This window comes from Mobula hypostoma, chromosome 29 (assembly GCF_963921235.1).
Source record: "Mobula hypostoma chromosome 29, sMobHyp1.1, whole genome shotgun sequence".
NCBI lineage: Eukaryota > Metazoa > Chordata > Chondrichthyes > Myliobatiformes > Myliobatidae > Mobula > Mobula hypostoma.
In genome coordinates, this window is record NC_086125.1 from 16,480,208 (window position 1) to 16,496,653 (window position 16,446).

General features: G+C 42.4%; 1 protein-coding gene across 1 annotated transcript in view; it reads left to right on the forward strand.

The window, feature by feature from the left end:
• atp13a1 (ATPase 13A1) overlaps positions 1 to 11,116 on the forward strand; it is a 103,079-nt gene extending 91,963 nt beyond the window's left edge. Inside the window, exons 24-26 of the mRNA XM_063035883.1 lie at positions 2,013 to 2,124; positions 4,862 to 5,005; positions 5,992 to 11,116. Of these exons, the coding sequence (XP_062891953.1) occupies positions 2,013 to 2,124; positions 4,862 to 5,005; positions 5,992 to 6,102 (367 nt within the window). The 3' untranslated portion in view covers positions 6,103 to 11,116. The remainder of the gene's footprint in view (positions 1 to 2,012; positions 2,125 to 4,861; positions 5,006 to 5,991) is intronic.
• The last annotated feature ends 5,330 nt before the right edge of the window (positions 11,117 to 16,446 follow it).

Here is a 16,446-nt window from a genome sequence, read left to right on the forward strand (position 1 = left end):
GATCAAATCGCGCAAGTAGTTTTTTAAAAAAAACAAAAACACAAGGAATATGAACTGCAGAACCTCAAAGTGAATCCACAGTTGTGGACTGCACTTAGTGCTGAGGCAAGTGAAGCCTGTCCAGAAGACTGATGGCTGTAGGGCATCAGCTGCTCCCGAGTCCAGTGGTGTGAGACTCGGGACTCCTGCACCTTCCACCCGTCAAATGGGCCTGTTCATTTTCAGCTCTCGTTCTCAACGATTTTAATCTTGCTTTATGCTCTAATTGTCACGGAGTAATGGAGCTGACCATGGGTTTGTGCTCCACCATTAGGTGCTGAACTCTGCACTCGCTGCTCTCATCCATGCTGAATTCCCCAGGAGATTGCAAAAGCACCAGACCATTTAGTCGGCTCAAAAAATACATGCTTAAAGGGGAAATTGCAGGCTGTAATCGATCACAGTTCAGTGCATTTAGAAGATGAGTATCTGGCAGTCTTGTGAGCTGTTTGCAGTATGTTGCTGGTGCCATCTTGTTTGCTGCCTTCACAAGTTGATGGTATGAAGAGCTGGATTGAAAGGTGGCAGATGGAGTTCAGTTCGGAAAAGTGAAGTGATGCACTTTGGAAGGTTGAACTTGGCAGGATAGAAGGTTAGTGGCAGATTCTTAGCATTGTGGAGGAACAGAGGAATCTTGGGGTCTACATTCATCCATCCAAGTTAGTGTGCATAGTTAAGTTAAGCTAAGAAGGTGTATGGTGTGTTGGCTTAATGTTTTGGAAAATTTCATTTAGTACTATGAGGTAATGTGCAGCACTATAAAACTCTGGTTAGGCTGCACTTGTATTGTGTTCAATTCTGGTTGCCTCATTACAGGAAGGGTATGGAAAATTTAGAGAGGGTGCAGAGGAGATTTACCAGGATGCTGCCTGGATTAGCGAGCACATTTTATGAATGAAGTTTGAGAGAGCTAGGGCTCTTCTCTTTGGAATGAAGGAGGATATGAGACTTGGTATTAGCGTATAAGGTGATAATGAGCATAGTGGACAACCAGTGTTCTCTTCTCGCTCCCCGCCCTCCCCCCGGGAGGAATAGCTCAATTGAGAGGGGCACAAGCCTTGAGATTGGAGGAGAGTATAGATGGTGGTAGAGGCCGATGTTTTGGGAGCATTTAAGAGACTCTTGGGCAAATGGATGAAAGAAAAATGGGGGTGGGCAATTTTGGAGAAACATTAGAGTGATTGGTTAAAAGGTCAGCATATTGTGGGTTTGAATTGCCTGTACTGTGCTTTACTGTTCTAAGTTCCGATTGTTCTAGTCGGCTTTAGCCAGTGAAGTTTCTGTGACAAATTTCACTGAAATCTGCTGGTCTGCATTGAGTTTGTCCCTGATGTGTGAGATCTCTAATGTTTTACACAATCATCCCTCAGCAGTCAAAAATCAAGGTAAAGTGACAATTTAATTATAATTAAATGACACCTATCTTTGAATGACATCTTTTGGCCATCATTACCACGATCAGATTTTCTACCCGTAACATCCTGCAAGTTGTTACTGATCAGAAGTTGAACCAGACAGGCCAGAAAAAATTGCAGCTAGACCAGGTCATGTGCACTGAGGCTTCTGCAGTGATCAGCTCGCTTCCTAAACATCTGCAAGTCAGTGGTAAACTGCACACTTGACACTGTACAGGTACAATGCTCCTTTCCTGGATAGGTTGTTAACATAACCATTTCAGTGAAGTGCAGTAAGACATTTACCATTATAGTTCCCTGTCACAGCAGCTTCCACGGACTCGGATGGATGTTAGAGGTGATGTTGCCATGTCTCTGACTTGGTGTTGTAGCTCAGGTTAATCAGCTGAAGGGTTGTATCTCAGAGGTATCTCTTACTGGAGAAGGTGTATTATGCGTATTTATTCTTAGTACCAGATACCTGACAGATTGTCCAGGACAGGGTTTTATGGAAGCTGAGGGTCAGAAGTCCTTGTGTTTTATTTAACTCAACTTGGTTTTGTCCTTTGCCTTTTCCAGGACAGATGAATTTGTGGATTTAGACAAAGAATTTGAGCCGAGCCTCGTGAACAGTACTGTCTACATAATGTCCATGGCCATGCAGATGGCCACCTTTGCCATTAATTATAAGGTAGGAAGAACGGTCAGTGCCCTAAACATGGGTTGGGGTTGTCCATCACACCATATGGGATGTTGTACTGAGTCTGTTATTAAACAGTCATTGGAGGGCAGTGTCTGGTCACACAGGGCCATATCATCAGCGAGAAAAAATTAAACACAGAAACAGGCTCTTTGGCTCACCTTTGTACTGACTAAGGAGCCAATCTAAATAACATCTGCCTGCACACGATCAGTTACCCTCTATTCCCTAATATCTTTAAAATGCTGCCATTGTAGCTGCTTCTACCACCTTCCTCAGAAGCGTATTCCAGGTACCTGCGATTGTTTGCTGTCTAAATTAGATGTGCACACCAAGTTGTGTTTTAATTTCCCATCTCTTGCCTTAAACATACGCTCTCTATTTGAAATTGCTTCCTGGTAAAGAGATGATCTTTACCCTGTCTATGCCTCTTATAATTTTATATATTTCTATCAAGTACCTCAAAGCCTCTAACACTCTGGAGCAGAGGCTCCCTATGTTTTTTATGCCATGGACCCCTACCATTAGCCAAGGGGTCCATGAATCCCAGTTTGGGAACCCTTGCTGTAGAGAAAACAATTTGTTTGTTCAACCGCTCCTTGGAGCTAGTATTCACTAGTTAAGGCAACATCATGGTGAACCTCTTCTGTACTCTCTCTAAAGCCTCCACTCCTTCCTTTAGTGTGGAGCCAGAATTGCACGTACGCCAAGTGTGGTGTCTGTACTGCTGCAACATAACTTTTACACTCTGTGCCCCAAGTATTTATGCCACACACCACCTTTACCACCCTATCCACTTGTGGCGTCACTGTTTATGGACTAGGATCCCGAGTTATCTCTGCACATCAGTGCTCCTTCCAGTAGGTTCTGCCATTTACTATCTCATATTTGTATTTGACCTCTAAAACGCAAAACTTCATAAACTCTATTTGCCACTACTCCACTCGAATTTATATCCTGCCAAATTCTTCCTCAATATCCACAACTCCACCAATTTCTCTGTCCTCTGCAAACTTGCTAATCAGACCAATACATTTTCATGAAGATCATCTCAAACGAGCCCTAGCATTGATCTTTGTGGAATGCCACTGTTACAGACAAATTCCCCCACCATTGCCATATCTGTTAAAATCAAGCCAATTTTACCATCACACTGTGGATTGCTACTCAATCTTGTGGACCAACTTACCATGAGGGACCTTTCCAAATGTTTTACTATGGTCCTTGTAACAGCCACTGCCCTAAACTCCAATTATCTTCATTACTTTCTTAGGAAAAACTCCCAAGTTTATGAGATGGGACCTCCCATGCAATTGCAGCTGACTCATTAATAAATGAGTTTATTAATCATGGGGCATCAGGGCAGCAAAGTGGTTAGTGCAACACTATTACGGTGCCAATGACCCAGGTTCAATTTCTGCCACTGTCCTGTAAGGTGTTTGTACGTTCTCCTCGTGACTGCGTGGGTTTCCACCCACATTCTAAATACTTATAGGTTAGTAGGTTAATTGGTCACATTTAATTAATTAGTAAGACCATAAGACACAGGAGCAAAATTAGGCCATTTGGCCCATCGAGTCTGCTCTGCTATTTCATCATGGCTGATCCATTTCCTTCTCAACCCCATTCTTCTGCTTTCTCAACATAAGCTTTCATGCCTTGACTATGAACTGCTGTCTTAAATGCACCCAGTGACTTAGCCTGTACAGCCGCTCGTGACAATAAATTCAACAGATTCACCACCCTCTGGCTAAAGAAATTCCTCCTCATCTGTTTTAAATGGATATCTCACTATTTTGAGGCTGTGCCCTCTGGTCCTAGACTCCCTCACCAAAGGGAGCATCCTCTCCACTCTGTCTAAGCTTTTCAGCATTTGATAGGTTTGAAGATCACCCCTCATTCTTCTAAATTCCAGCGAGTACAGGCCCAGAGCCATCAAACATTCCTCAATGATAACTTTCATGCCTGAAATCATTCTCGTGAGCCTCCTCTGAACCCTCTCCAATGTCAGCACATCCTTTCTTAAATAAGGGCCAAAACTGTTCACAGTACTCGGTGAGCTCTCCCTTACTTCTATAGCCACAGCATTACATTCTTGTTTTTATATCCTAGTCCTCTTTGAAAGGAATGCTAACATTGCATTTGCCTTCCTCATCACTGATTCAACCTGCAAGTTAACCTTTAGGGAAACCTGCATGAGGGCTCTCAAATTCCTTTGCACTTTTTGCATTCTTGGCTTTCTGTTTAGAAAATAATCTATGCTTTTATTCCTTTGGTAGGTGAATTGGCGCAGGCTTGTTGGGCTGGAAGGGATTCTTACTGTGCTGTTTCTCTAAGTAAAAATAAAGCATGCTTTTCTGAATACAAGTAAATCCTATGCCTAAAAATCAAGTTTCCTTCCTACTGATGTAAAGATCATTGGCCTTTGTTTTGTTTTTACTAGTTGCCCTTAAATAAGGAATAATGTTTGCTACTGTCCAGTTTTCTGTGACTTAAAGATACAAAAATCTGAAGGTCCCAGCAATCTATCACCACCGTTGGTATCATAGGATAAATCTGAAAGGGCGCTAAGGACTTGTCCACTTCAACGTTTATCAATGCACACACCTCTTCCTCATCAACATGCTCCTCCCTAATCTCACCACTTTAGTGAAACCTGGTTTATCGTTGTCCTTTGTAACGTTTGGGGAATGGGGTCTGTTGTGATTTCTCTGTGTGTAATTTTCAGGGTCACCCGTTCATGGAGAGCCTGAGGGAGAACAAGCCTTTGCTGTGGAGTATTGTTATCTCCGGCCTTGCCATTGTGGGCCTGCTCACCGGCTCCTCGCCAGAGTTCAACCAGCAGTTCGGGCTAGTCGAGATCCCAATAGAGGTATGAATGCCAATTGATTACACCTTGAATGCAAATCACTGACATTCATGTGTTATTGGGCTTTATGGCCGTGAAAAATCGGTACGTTCTTGGAGGAAGAGCAATGGACATTAGGTTAGAATTTCATTTACCCCATTTATGGGGATGAAAATGATCAATGATCTTGTGAAGTCAAAGTACCTGAAGAGGGACTGGCTTGGTTACAGGCAGCAGGTGTGTCGTGAAAGAACCAAAAGTAGATCAGTGCAGGCCTTGTCAGAGTGTGAGAAATCAAGTGGAGAGGAATTCAAACAAAATCTGAGGTGAGCTGTTAAATGGGAGTGGCGTTGCAATGTCAGAAAGAGAGGAGCTCGTGAATGGGAGGAAATGAGAATCGTTTACTCAGAGGATTTCACCATTTTGAGCTATTGAAGCAGAGAGCAACAACATTTGGAAATTAATCATATTTTCCACTTTCAAATATTGATAAACTGCTGAAACTTCTCATTTGACAGTTGTATTTAACACCCTCACTAGGGAGAGGGTATGTAAAGCCTATGTGCCTGGTCACTTTCCAATGCCTATTCCCCTCCTGCTCAGCACCAGTCCTCCCATTCCCTTCAGTACAGAATTCACAGCAGTTGTGCAGTACAGACTTCAGGCAACAATCAGTCAGAGCTCAGCACTGCGTTGACTGCACCGTCTGTGACTGGACTTGTCCTGTCGGCAGGTCAGAGGTGCGAGTGGGTGTAGGTCAGCCACTGATCCCTGTTGTGTGTAGCTGTTTGTTTTCAAAGGAAAGTAAACTGAGCAGTGACATTCATTGCTTTAAAATAACCCATGACTAAATGTCTTGTGAAAATTAGCTACTGCAAAAGATTAGAGGGAGGAGTGGGAGTAGTAATCTGTAAAGCTGCAGACTTTCTTGGCTATTACCTAGGGGTTATGAGTGGATGGGGGAGAGATTTTCAGATGTACATAAACCCAATTCTGGTTTCTTTATCCAGCTGAAGGTGGTGATTGCGGGAGTCCTGGTGGCTGACTTCCTGACAGCACTTGCGATAGACCGGACACTGCAGGCATTGCTGGGCAGCAGCAGATTCCGTGTGCCTTCCTGATACCCGAGCTCACAGAGACCTGGGCATTAAGCCACTCCCACAGGTGGACTTTTAACACACCGATGGTTTTCTTAGATGGCTTTTGATACAAAGACTGGTATTTTCATACCTAAACAAAAACAATTTGGTGAGGAAACAATAAATCCATGTACCATCTGCGAGTGTTTGTGAATTCTGAGCCACTCAGTTCTTCAAACTTACAAACTATGGAATGTGAAATTTTCATTAATGCTGCTCTGCTTTTGTTTTATCACCTCCATGGTAAATATTCTGAATGCATTTCATATAAAGTGGAAGGTTTTCCTGGTCATTATCTGCAGTCAAACACAGCTGCTGAGGCCTGGGTATTCCACAAGGTGGGGAATATGGATTGTGTCCCTCCATTCTGGGCCTCTTATCCACCTGCTCCATTCTGTGCTCCCTGCTGAAGGCTGAATCTTCAGTCACCAGACTTGCACGAACCGGGGAGAGCATATTATTAAAAGGTGTATCTGTCTGGATGAGTATTGAACCTTGTCTGATCACACACCTTTAAAGCATTTTGGTGTGTTTTGCAGCCGTGTAAAGTGAGATGTCTGCTGTTCCCTAGTATATTCCCAGCATAAACCTGGACCCTGCTATCTCTGGCTACTGTATAAGATGGCGATGCACAGAGATGAAGTAGTTACTCCAGCTCACGATACTGGTGCTATTTTTAAATTAGTGTTTCAAATTTTCTGGCCAGGGATTTCAGTTATCTGAAGCTCTTGTACATAGAGTGCCACTGAACTCTTAGACAAAACTACATTTAATCCAGCAGCAGCAGAGTTAGTAGTGGTGCTTAACAGACTAGGGATTCTGTGGACAGTGACCTTGCCTTGGCAGCTTAGCCAAGGAAGCAGCAGACGCAGGCGATGTGAGAGGAAACAGAAACATGGCGAGAGAGCTGGGGTGCTAGCTAGCTGAGCGTTAACCTGACCAGACAGGCAGTACCATCACTTTTTCTGGCAAATATCCACGAGCTAGAAAATAAAATGGACTTGCTGAGATTGAGAATGAATGCACAGAAAGATGAGAAACTGCTTCATTCTGCCTTTCACCGAAGCATGGTTAAACAACATGCCTGACGGCGTTTCAACTTGATGGGCTGACTGTTCCGTGCAGACAGGAACTCCCTGGCAGGAAAATCCAAAGGAGGTGGACTCTGTGTGCCTTGCCAAAGGTTGGTGCACAGACTCCTCTGCAGTTAGCAGTCACTGCTCTGGGAAAACTGAGCATTTTACAATTAAATGCCAGCCCCATTACCTGCTCAGGGAGTTTAATGTGATGTCTACAAACCTCCCCGCCCCTCTCTCCCCCCCCCACCCCCCCACCAAGCGTGAATGCTAAGGACACACTAGGAGAGCATTACAGCATCATCACTATCTATAAAACAAGCATCCAGATGTTCTCCTCATAATTGCAGGAGATTTCAATCATATTAACCTGCAGGACATTTTACTTAAATTCCACCAACATGTCACCATGGTTTCTAGGGGAGCAAATAGACATAGTACTTATAAAGTCATACCACAGCTTAACCTCGGCTTCTCTGACTACATCTCCATAATGTTAATCCCAGCATATCGACTGCTACTGAAAATGGAGAAACCAGTTGAGGACATCAGTGTATGGCCTAATGAGGCAATATATGCTCCAGGACTGTTTTGAATGGATGAACTGGCAGGTGTATAACGAGGCTGCACAAACTGAGAAGACATCTATCATCAGCTGCATCAGTAATTCTGTGGACAACGTTGGCACCTCAAAATGCTCATCTCGTGGCTCAACCAGGAGCTCTAGCTGAATGCTGAGGTACGCTTCCTATTAAAAGCTGGGGACATTACCATCCAGTCTGGTGACAGAACAGTTCCCGGAGCAGCCAGGAGAACACTTGTTCGATTATCGTCAAGGGCGTTACTGACTACACAAGGGAAAAGTGTCAACTACCAGTGATGCTTCGCTTCCTGATGCACTAAACAATTTGTGCATGCTTCAAGGCATGCAATGCAGCCCCGGCCTCAAACGATGTCCCCTCCCAGATAAACAGCCACCTTCTGAAGCAGCAGCAGATGTGGAAAATACTCTGCAGAGTCAACCCCCATGAGGTGGCCAGGCCAGACAACGTCCAGGCTGAGTACTCAGGCAATGTGCATATGACCCCACTGGTATCTTCAGTACTTTGCTCATCCAAGTTGCTTTCCCTACATGCTTCAAATGAGCCACAGTCATTCCTGTGTCAAAGAACTCTACACCTTCAGAGCTAAATGACTACCACCTGGTAGCACGAAATGCCAATCACCATGTAGTGCTTTGAACAGCTGATAATGGCACATGTCAGAAACGCCACTCCTGTCATGTTGGACACTCACCAGTATGTTTCACTAACAGAACCACTCTGCGACAGATGCCATTGCATCCGTCTTGCACTCTGCCCTGAGACACAGAACTTGTGTCAGAAAGCCATTGCTGGATTATAGTTCAGCTTTCAACATTTACAGAACTGGGAGAACAAACTCCTACTCCTTGGTCTAATTACACTACTGTGCAACTAGGTGTTGGACTTTCTAACCAACAGACTTCAGTCAAGATGCACAACCACTCCTCCCTCCCTAGGTTGTGTACTGAACCCATTGCTGTATGCCTTGCTCACAAATGATTATAGGGTTAAGCACCTAAGCAATCAAGTTTGCCAATGACGTGGTGGGGCTCATCAAAAACGATGAGGAAGTGAAGGAACTCGAGGCCTGGTGCTAGGCAAATGACCTCTCCCTTAATGTTAACAAGGTAAAGAAAGTTATTGACTTCAGGAGATTCGCACCACCCCTTTTTACCTCAACGGCACAGCAGTGGAAACTTCAAGCAGTTTTAAACTCCCAGGAGTCCACATCACACACACAATCTCTCATGGTCCCAGAACACACCCTATAGAGAAGGAAGATTACCTATGCCCTTCCTGGGGAGGCTGCAGAGAGCTGGATGTTGCACATCCATACTCGTGTCATTCTACTGATAATGCAGTAGAGAGCATCCTAACAAGCTGCATCACTGCCTGGTGTGGAAATTGCACTCCAGTGGGTAGGAAGGCTCTAAAATGCATCACTGGCACCAGTCTACCTGCCATCAAGGATGTACAGAAAGGTGCTGGAAATGGGCCAGCAACATGAAGATCCCACCCACCCACCCTGCTTATAGACTGTTTGTCCACCCCCATTAGGAAGCTATGTAGCATGCAAACCGGGACCACCCGACTCAAAGTTACTTTCCTCCAGCAGTAAGGCTGATCAACACCTCCACCCACTACTTTATTTTTGTCCGTCTCCTTATGTGCAGCCTAGTGTCACTTTATGGGCATACAATCTATGTATATAAGATATGTATTTATATTTATTTTTAGTTATTGTGTTTTTTTCTGTGCTGCGTCGGATCTGGAGTAACAGTTATTTTGTTCTTTATATTTGCGTACAGGAAATGTCATTAAACTTTCTTGAATCTTGGTGTATGCACACTAGTTGGCAGAATGTACAAAATAGTTCTGACACTGGGGAGATGTCCTTCCCCAGCTCATGAAGGTACTGATTACTTGCAGTGACCAGCAGTAAAGGAATACAGCACGACATTTGCCAAAATAAAACATTCTAAAAAACAGTACCATTTTGAGGAAAAATCCGGGATTTAAATTCCAAATTTAACTTCAGGTGGTAATGAAAGTGTAACTCTTCGGTTTTACAGAACCGCCAACCAGAACATTTCACTGCCACCTGGTGTGGCAACTCATTATCATGGAGCAATCTGTTTGTGTAATGGCCCAGGTGATATTTGAAGTATCAACATCCAGGACCTTTCATAGCTAGTTGGATTTCAAATTATCAAAATGTTGGCAGATTGCAAGACATCGCTTCCCTCAGCAGTGGGATTGTCCTTTGTTTCTAATCTCTGCTGCATGCATGTTGCCTGTAGTTTTTAACTTTAGCAGGCAAGGCCAGTTCCCATGATCCTAATGACCTTTCCCATCTCCCACTGGGTTTGCCTGTATCCAAATCATGATTTTGCATCGAAAACAAAACAATTCCACATTCTTGGAAAAAATATTTCATTTTGAACCACTCTTCTTCCAATTCCTTCACTACTTCCTCTTTCAAACCTGTTGATTTCCTCAATTCCATATTTGATTTCAAATTACAACTGTGCTATTTGTGATGGTAAATATATTATGATTAGAATATTCTTATGCAGTATTCCTTACATTGATTAACATTGCTGTTGGACTTTGACATGTTTGCTATGGTGTTTCCTAAGCACTTTACATTACCCAGTCCATGGGTAGGGCCCATTCCTACCAAATAGATTGTAACCACACTACCTTGAACATTGCCCTTTTCTCTTTATCAGCATTGTCATCATTTGAGTCCCCAAATATGTTTTTGTCCCCTCCATACATTGCTCCTTGCAGAGGACACCCGTATTGATGATAACAGTATCTACTTCTCTTTTACCATCAACCTTGGACCTCTACTGGTTATGTTGCTAAACTGCCTGATATGTAGTTATGGATTGTGTGCATGTTCAAGGATTTACTATAAAGCATGCATTTGTTATAACAGCCCTAATGTGGTGTTTCACAAAAACAGTATCCATAAAGCATTGACATTGAATCAGAACAGAACTGTTGACAGAAGTGTGTATGTGAAAAGAAGCTGGAGCCATAGGGAGAGCCAGAGCTTGGGGCCTTGGTAACCAAGCTTACGACATCATTGCTGGAGCAGTGAAATTAGTAACGTGGAGCAAGGTAGAATTCGTGGCAGTGAGGATGTTGGAGGGTTCCAGAGCTGAAAGTCCTTAATGAAGAGAAGGGCGTGGTAAAGCATTTTAAAAAAAAATAGTAATTGTATTTAAATATAATATCTTAATTGGAAAATAATGGCTCTGGCAGTCCTGAACCTGTGTGAAAACCAATGAATGCACAGCAGTATTGAATTGCTTGCTCTGTGAACATAAGCTGACGGGGGGGGGGGTGCGGGGGGGTTGTAATTTAAGGTAGGGAGTATGTGGAAAAGAAATGGAAAGGAAGAAGGGATGCATTTTTGCTTGTCGACTGTGGGGGTGGGAAGAAAAACCATGAGTCATTTACTGGTTGTGACTGGATAGTTAAGAATTTAATCATCTGATGGAAATCCCACCCAGTGGAACACTAGCAAATGTCCAGTGTCATTGTGCAAAACAGTTGTTTGCCATCTTGGCACCATGTTTAATCCTAAGCTAAGATTCAGTTCTTATGTCCTGGTATCCTCTTCATCAAGACAAAGAACTTCTACTGCTCTCTACCACTGTCCATCTCTCTCTCCTCTTTCAGCTGATTAACTGCTGAGATCTTGAGCCCTTGTCAGCAATGTAACAACTACTTGAATGATTTATTAACTAACTAACTTCCTTCTCACAGGCCAAGATTCTGGCGTCCTGCACATCCACATTCTCTGGCTTTGCCCATAAGTTGGAATTTCTTCAAGATGTGTACTTTGCATTTTGACCATAAAGATTTCATCATCCACTCTCTCTAAAAACCAAGCTGCAGGCAGAACTTGGTGCAGCAAGATTTTGTGCGCTCTTGCAGTGTTCTGTGTTCAATGATGGGTATCTCCTGCTGGTTGCGGTTGTTCTTTTATGTGTCTGTAAACAGAGGAGTTGCTAGGATATGGCTCAGGAGAAAAGTTGAATCTTCTAAAGGAATTGTTCAGAATTGCATATCCACCTGCCAAATAAACCCACTTTCCTGGCTTGGAATCAATTGTGCAAATGTATTAAATATTGAGCAGATCTCAAGTCATTTTGTGCTGTAGGCAAACACTTGCCCTTCAGTTTTGCTGTGTGAGCTTTCACTGTCTAATTCACATTCTGTACAGTATGTACTCCACAATTTCTCCACCATTGTGGTTTTCTTTAAAAACCTTGGTGACCAGTTGATTATGGGACATTCCAAATGCCATTAATTTATGGACTAAATATTAGCTTTCGAAATTACTAGGAAATACAATCGGTTTAATTACAGCAAATTCCTATAATTTGCTATTTTGATTACTTGTTTAGATTTCAACATTCTTTCGGTTTTATTGTACTCTGGATTCTTTCATGTCCACCTGGGAAGATGGTGGCATGCATCATCTTTTCTAAAGCGTTGATATTTCAGGTAATGTGGCACTCCGTCCACTGAAACAGCAGCTTGTACTCTTGTGCTCAGTTTTAGAAAATAAGTGTTGAATCCACTATTTTCTTAAAAGCAATCACATGCCACTGCTATTTCAGTGGTGATTCTATACTACACTAATACAATCTGTTGCCATTGAGGGAACAATTTGAGTAGCAGAATGTGGTTTGTTAATCTTGCATCTTAAGTGTCTGGACATAAGTGAGGTTCCACAGGTGTCTGGGATAGAGAATTGCAAATGTTGCATGAAGAAATTCTCACTGTACATTCTCAGATTTTAGGCAACTTATCCATCATTGCAACTTTTTAGAGATTTTCTGGAGTTGGGGGCTTTTATAATAAACAAATATCACTGAATGGACGTGTTATGCACAGCTTTCTTCTGAAACTACTTTAAAATCAGCTGCACCATTGTATTAAGTGCTCATTGTGACTGGTACACACGCAGTTAGTGCAGTGCTGAGGAAACTGGGACTTTCACTAACATATAATGAACCTGCCTCAATCATTTTCTGGAAGCTTACCCTATATACGTATCCCTGTGTGGAAAAACTTGTCCCTTGATTTCAAACAGATCCAATGTCGATTAATTTGAACTCCCCTGCCTAGAAAAAAAGACTTGCCATCCACCTTATCTATGCCTCTCATAACTTTAAACACTTATAAGGTTACTCTGCATTCTCCTGTATTCTATGAAATAAAGACCTAGTCTGGACAACCACTCCCTATAACTCGTGCCCTTAAGATCTTCAAATCTTTTCTACATTCTTTCCAGTTTAACCATTATAAATGTGACCAAAATCTTACACAGTTCTCCCAAGTGGAGCCTCACCCAACAGCTAATGCGACTGCAACAAAAATGTCCCAACTCCAATACTCAATCCTCGGACTGCCAGCATTTTAAATGCCCTTTTCACCGTTGTCTACCTGTGATACCATTTTCAACAGACTATTCACTCGTACCTCTGGGTTCCTCTCTACTATTACACTCCCTAGAGCCCTATCATTCATAGTATAAATCCAAAGTGGGTTCAATTTTTTTCCACATTTCAGTGGATCCATTAAGAAAAACTATGAGACAGTTTTGAATCCACCTAGCTAGTTGTCCTTGGATTCCAAACCCTCCAAAGCAGCCTCGCAATTGGGAATTTGTTGAAGGCCTTGCTAAAGGCCGAGTAGACAGCATTCAATGCCCTACCCTCGTGTACTTTTCTGGTTACCGCCCAAAAAAATCTCAGCGGCTATGAAACAGAATTTTCCTTACTGAAAGCCATGCTGACTTCTCATAATCAGATCCTGTTACTTAGACCTCCCTCCAGGAACTTGCACACTACTGATGTCAGACTGACTGGTCTATAGTTCCTCGGCTTGCCCTTCCTATCATCCTCAAACAGCAGAACAACATTAGCCATCTTTCACTCTTTGGAAACTACAGTGGCTGATAATGAAGCAAATATAACCACAAGGGCCTTCACAATTTCTTCTCTAGATTTCCAGAGTCCAAGAATGTACTGGCCACTGATTTATCCACTGCAATGCAGCATGAGGCTACAAATACCTCTTCCCTAGTAACATGAATGTCCTCTAAAACATCTCCACTTGTTACCTTTTGTGAAACCATTATTTTCAGCTCAGTAAACATGTAAGAAAAATGTTAAAAATCCTGCCCATAGGTGCTCCTGCTGATGTTTAAGGGGACATGCTCTTTCCTTGGCCACCCTTTTAATATAGCTGTATAACTTTTTTTTTCCTTAACCATACCTGCCAGATCTACATCATACCCTCTTTGCCCTGCTGAATTCTCTCGTGTATTCTTTAGCAAGGGATTTCATTAGTCCTTGCCTTCTAAACCCAAGATATTCTTTCTTTTTGATCAGAGTTTCAATATCTTGTCAGCCAAAGTTCCCTAAGCTTGCAATGTTCACCCTTCACCTCAACAGGAGCATGTTACCCCAGACTCTTAAGCCTTTCACATGCAATTTGTTCCTTTCTCTTCAAATAGGCTCACCTAATCTACGTTTGTACTTCTGTTAGATCCTGCCTTGTTTCCCTTGCTCTGTTTTAGGACTTCAACCTGTCCTATCCTTTTGCATCGCTGTCTTACAGCTAATGAGATTACGATCACTAGAGCTTAAGTACCTGTACTCCCTGACCGCCACCTCAGTGATTTGCTCTGCTTTGTTCCCTCAGGTCATCTAGTATTGCACCTTCACAAGTAGGGCCCTCTGTATATTGATTTAGGACAGATTTCACATATTCCACTCTGCCCAGGCCCTTAAAACGCTAGGTAGCACAATCCATACTGTGGAATTTTAAAAAATCCCACTAATACGATCCTATTTTTACAACTATGTGCAAGTTCTGTAGCCATCTGCTCCTCAAATTTTGACTATTGCTGGGTTTCTGACAGAGCACCACTAGAATGATCTGATTTCTAAGTTCCACCCATATGGCCTCACTAGATGATCCCAAAGTACTGCTCTTACACCCTGCCTTATCAAAAAGGCAATACCACCTCACTTAGTCACACCTGTAGCATCTACCTGGCATTTAGGATCAAAATGTATTGTTAATACTGATCATTGTCAGCTAGGCTTTGCCATCTTGCCAGGACTTGAAGATTACATTCCACCACACTAATTATAAGCAATTCATGAAAAAAATGTGTAAAATATGTTTAATGTTTTATGCATTGTTGTTTTGGATCTATACTGTCATGCTAAGTCCAAGATGAGAATAATTTGACCCAATTGTTTGATGTGAAGACCATCTATGTTGGGCACTATACCCAAAATATCATCATTATTAAGTCTCTTACTGGGCAGCAAAAGTTTATTTAGCTGGAGGGAGGGTTGGGAAGTACCTGGGTGCCAAAGTCAATAAACTGATGTCCAATTGCAGCATGACCTCATCTATATCACCTGTCTGCTCAAGAAAACCTATTTGCTTCACCTTGCTCTTGATAGAATGTCTTGGGATTCTTAATCTTTCTTGCCAGAGATATTTCATGACTTTTTATTGCCTTCCTAGTGTCCTTTAAATTCTTTCCCATATTATATTTCTCAAGGAGACTCATTCCATTTTCTCTATCTTCCACTGTTGCCTATACCTTCTATAAGCTTTTTACCTAACCATTCCTTAAATGTCCTTTGTCATTCATGGTTCCTAATCTTGCCATCACTGGAATCTGCTGGCCCTGAAGTCTTACCAACTCTCCTTTAAAATCCTTCCATTCGTCAGCTGTTGTTTTATCCGCAAGCACCTGCTCCCAATCTAGTTTTGCTGTATCCTCTTACGTTATTGAGATCACTTTTCTCCAATTCCATATGTTAACTTTTCCCCCCTTGACCACCTTAATGCTTATATAATTTATGGTCACTACTCCCACATTGTCCCTCACCAATAGTTGCATCTTTCCTGTTTTGTTTCATTTGATGCAGTACTGCTGTCTTTAGTAGGCTCTTGGATTCAAGGAAATCCTGCCCATTTATGCCCCTTGCATTAAGGCAATGGCAGTCAGAAGTGGAACCATTGTTCTCAGGTCTTTCTTCAATTTACCTACTATCTGCACACTAATGTTCGAGATGGTGGGGAACTTACGCCATTGTAGCAGTAGTTTGCTGACCTGCAGGATTTCCTGAAGCCTCACTAGGCACATTCACAGAATTGATACGGCTGTTTAATACTTTAGTTTCTTCACTGATGCTCTTCCCCTAACTTTTCTTAGTCATGTTTTCAGTTCTCATGCACTAGCCACACTGCAAAAGAGAAGCCACATATTTTAAGTTACCAGCAAGGAGCATCAGAGCCGAGTCAGCAAAGTCCTTCAACTAGTATCTAATCGGTTCATTAGCCAGGGGGCTAGAGTAGAAATGGCTTTTAGTTCCCTCCCTGACTGAATTGAGATTAATTGTCATATCTCCATTGTGTTCTGGTCAAGACAGATGACATGCAAAAAAAAAAGATTGGATCTTAATCCTAATCTGGATTTAGGAGGATTTTGTTAATGTTACTGTAAAATACAATCACTTGAAGGCTTTCTTCTCCATGCACAATTCACACTCACTGGTGAGGGACAATGTTGGCCAACTATACTTTGTATTGAATGATTGAAAGGAAAGAGA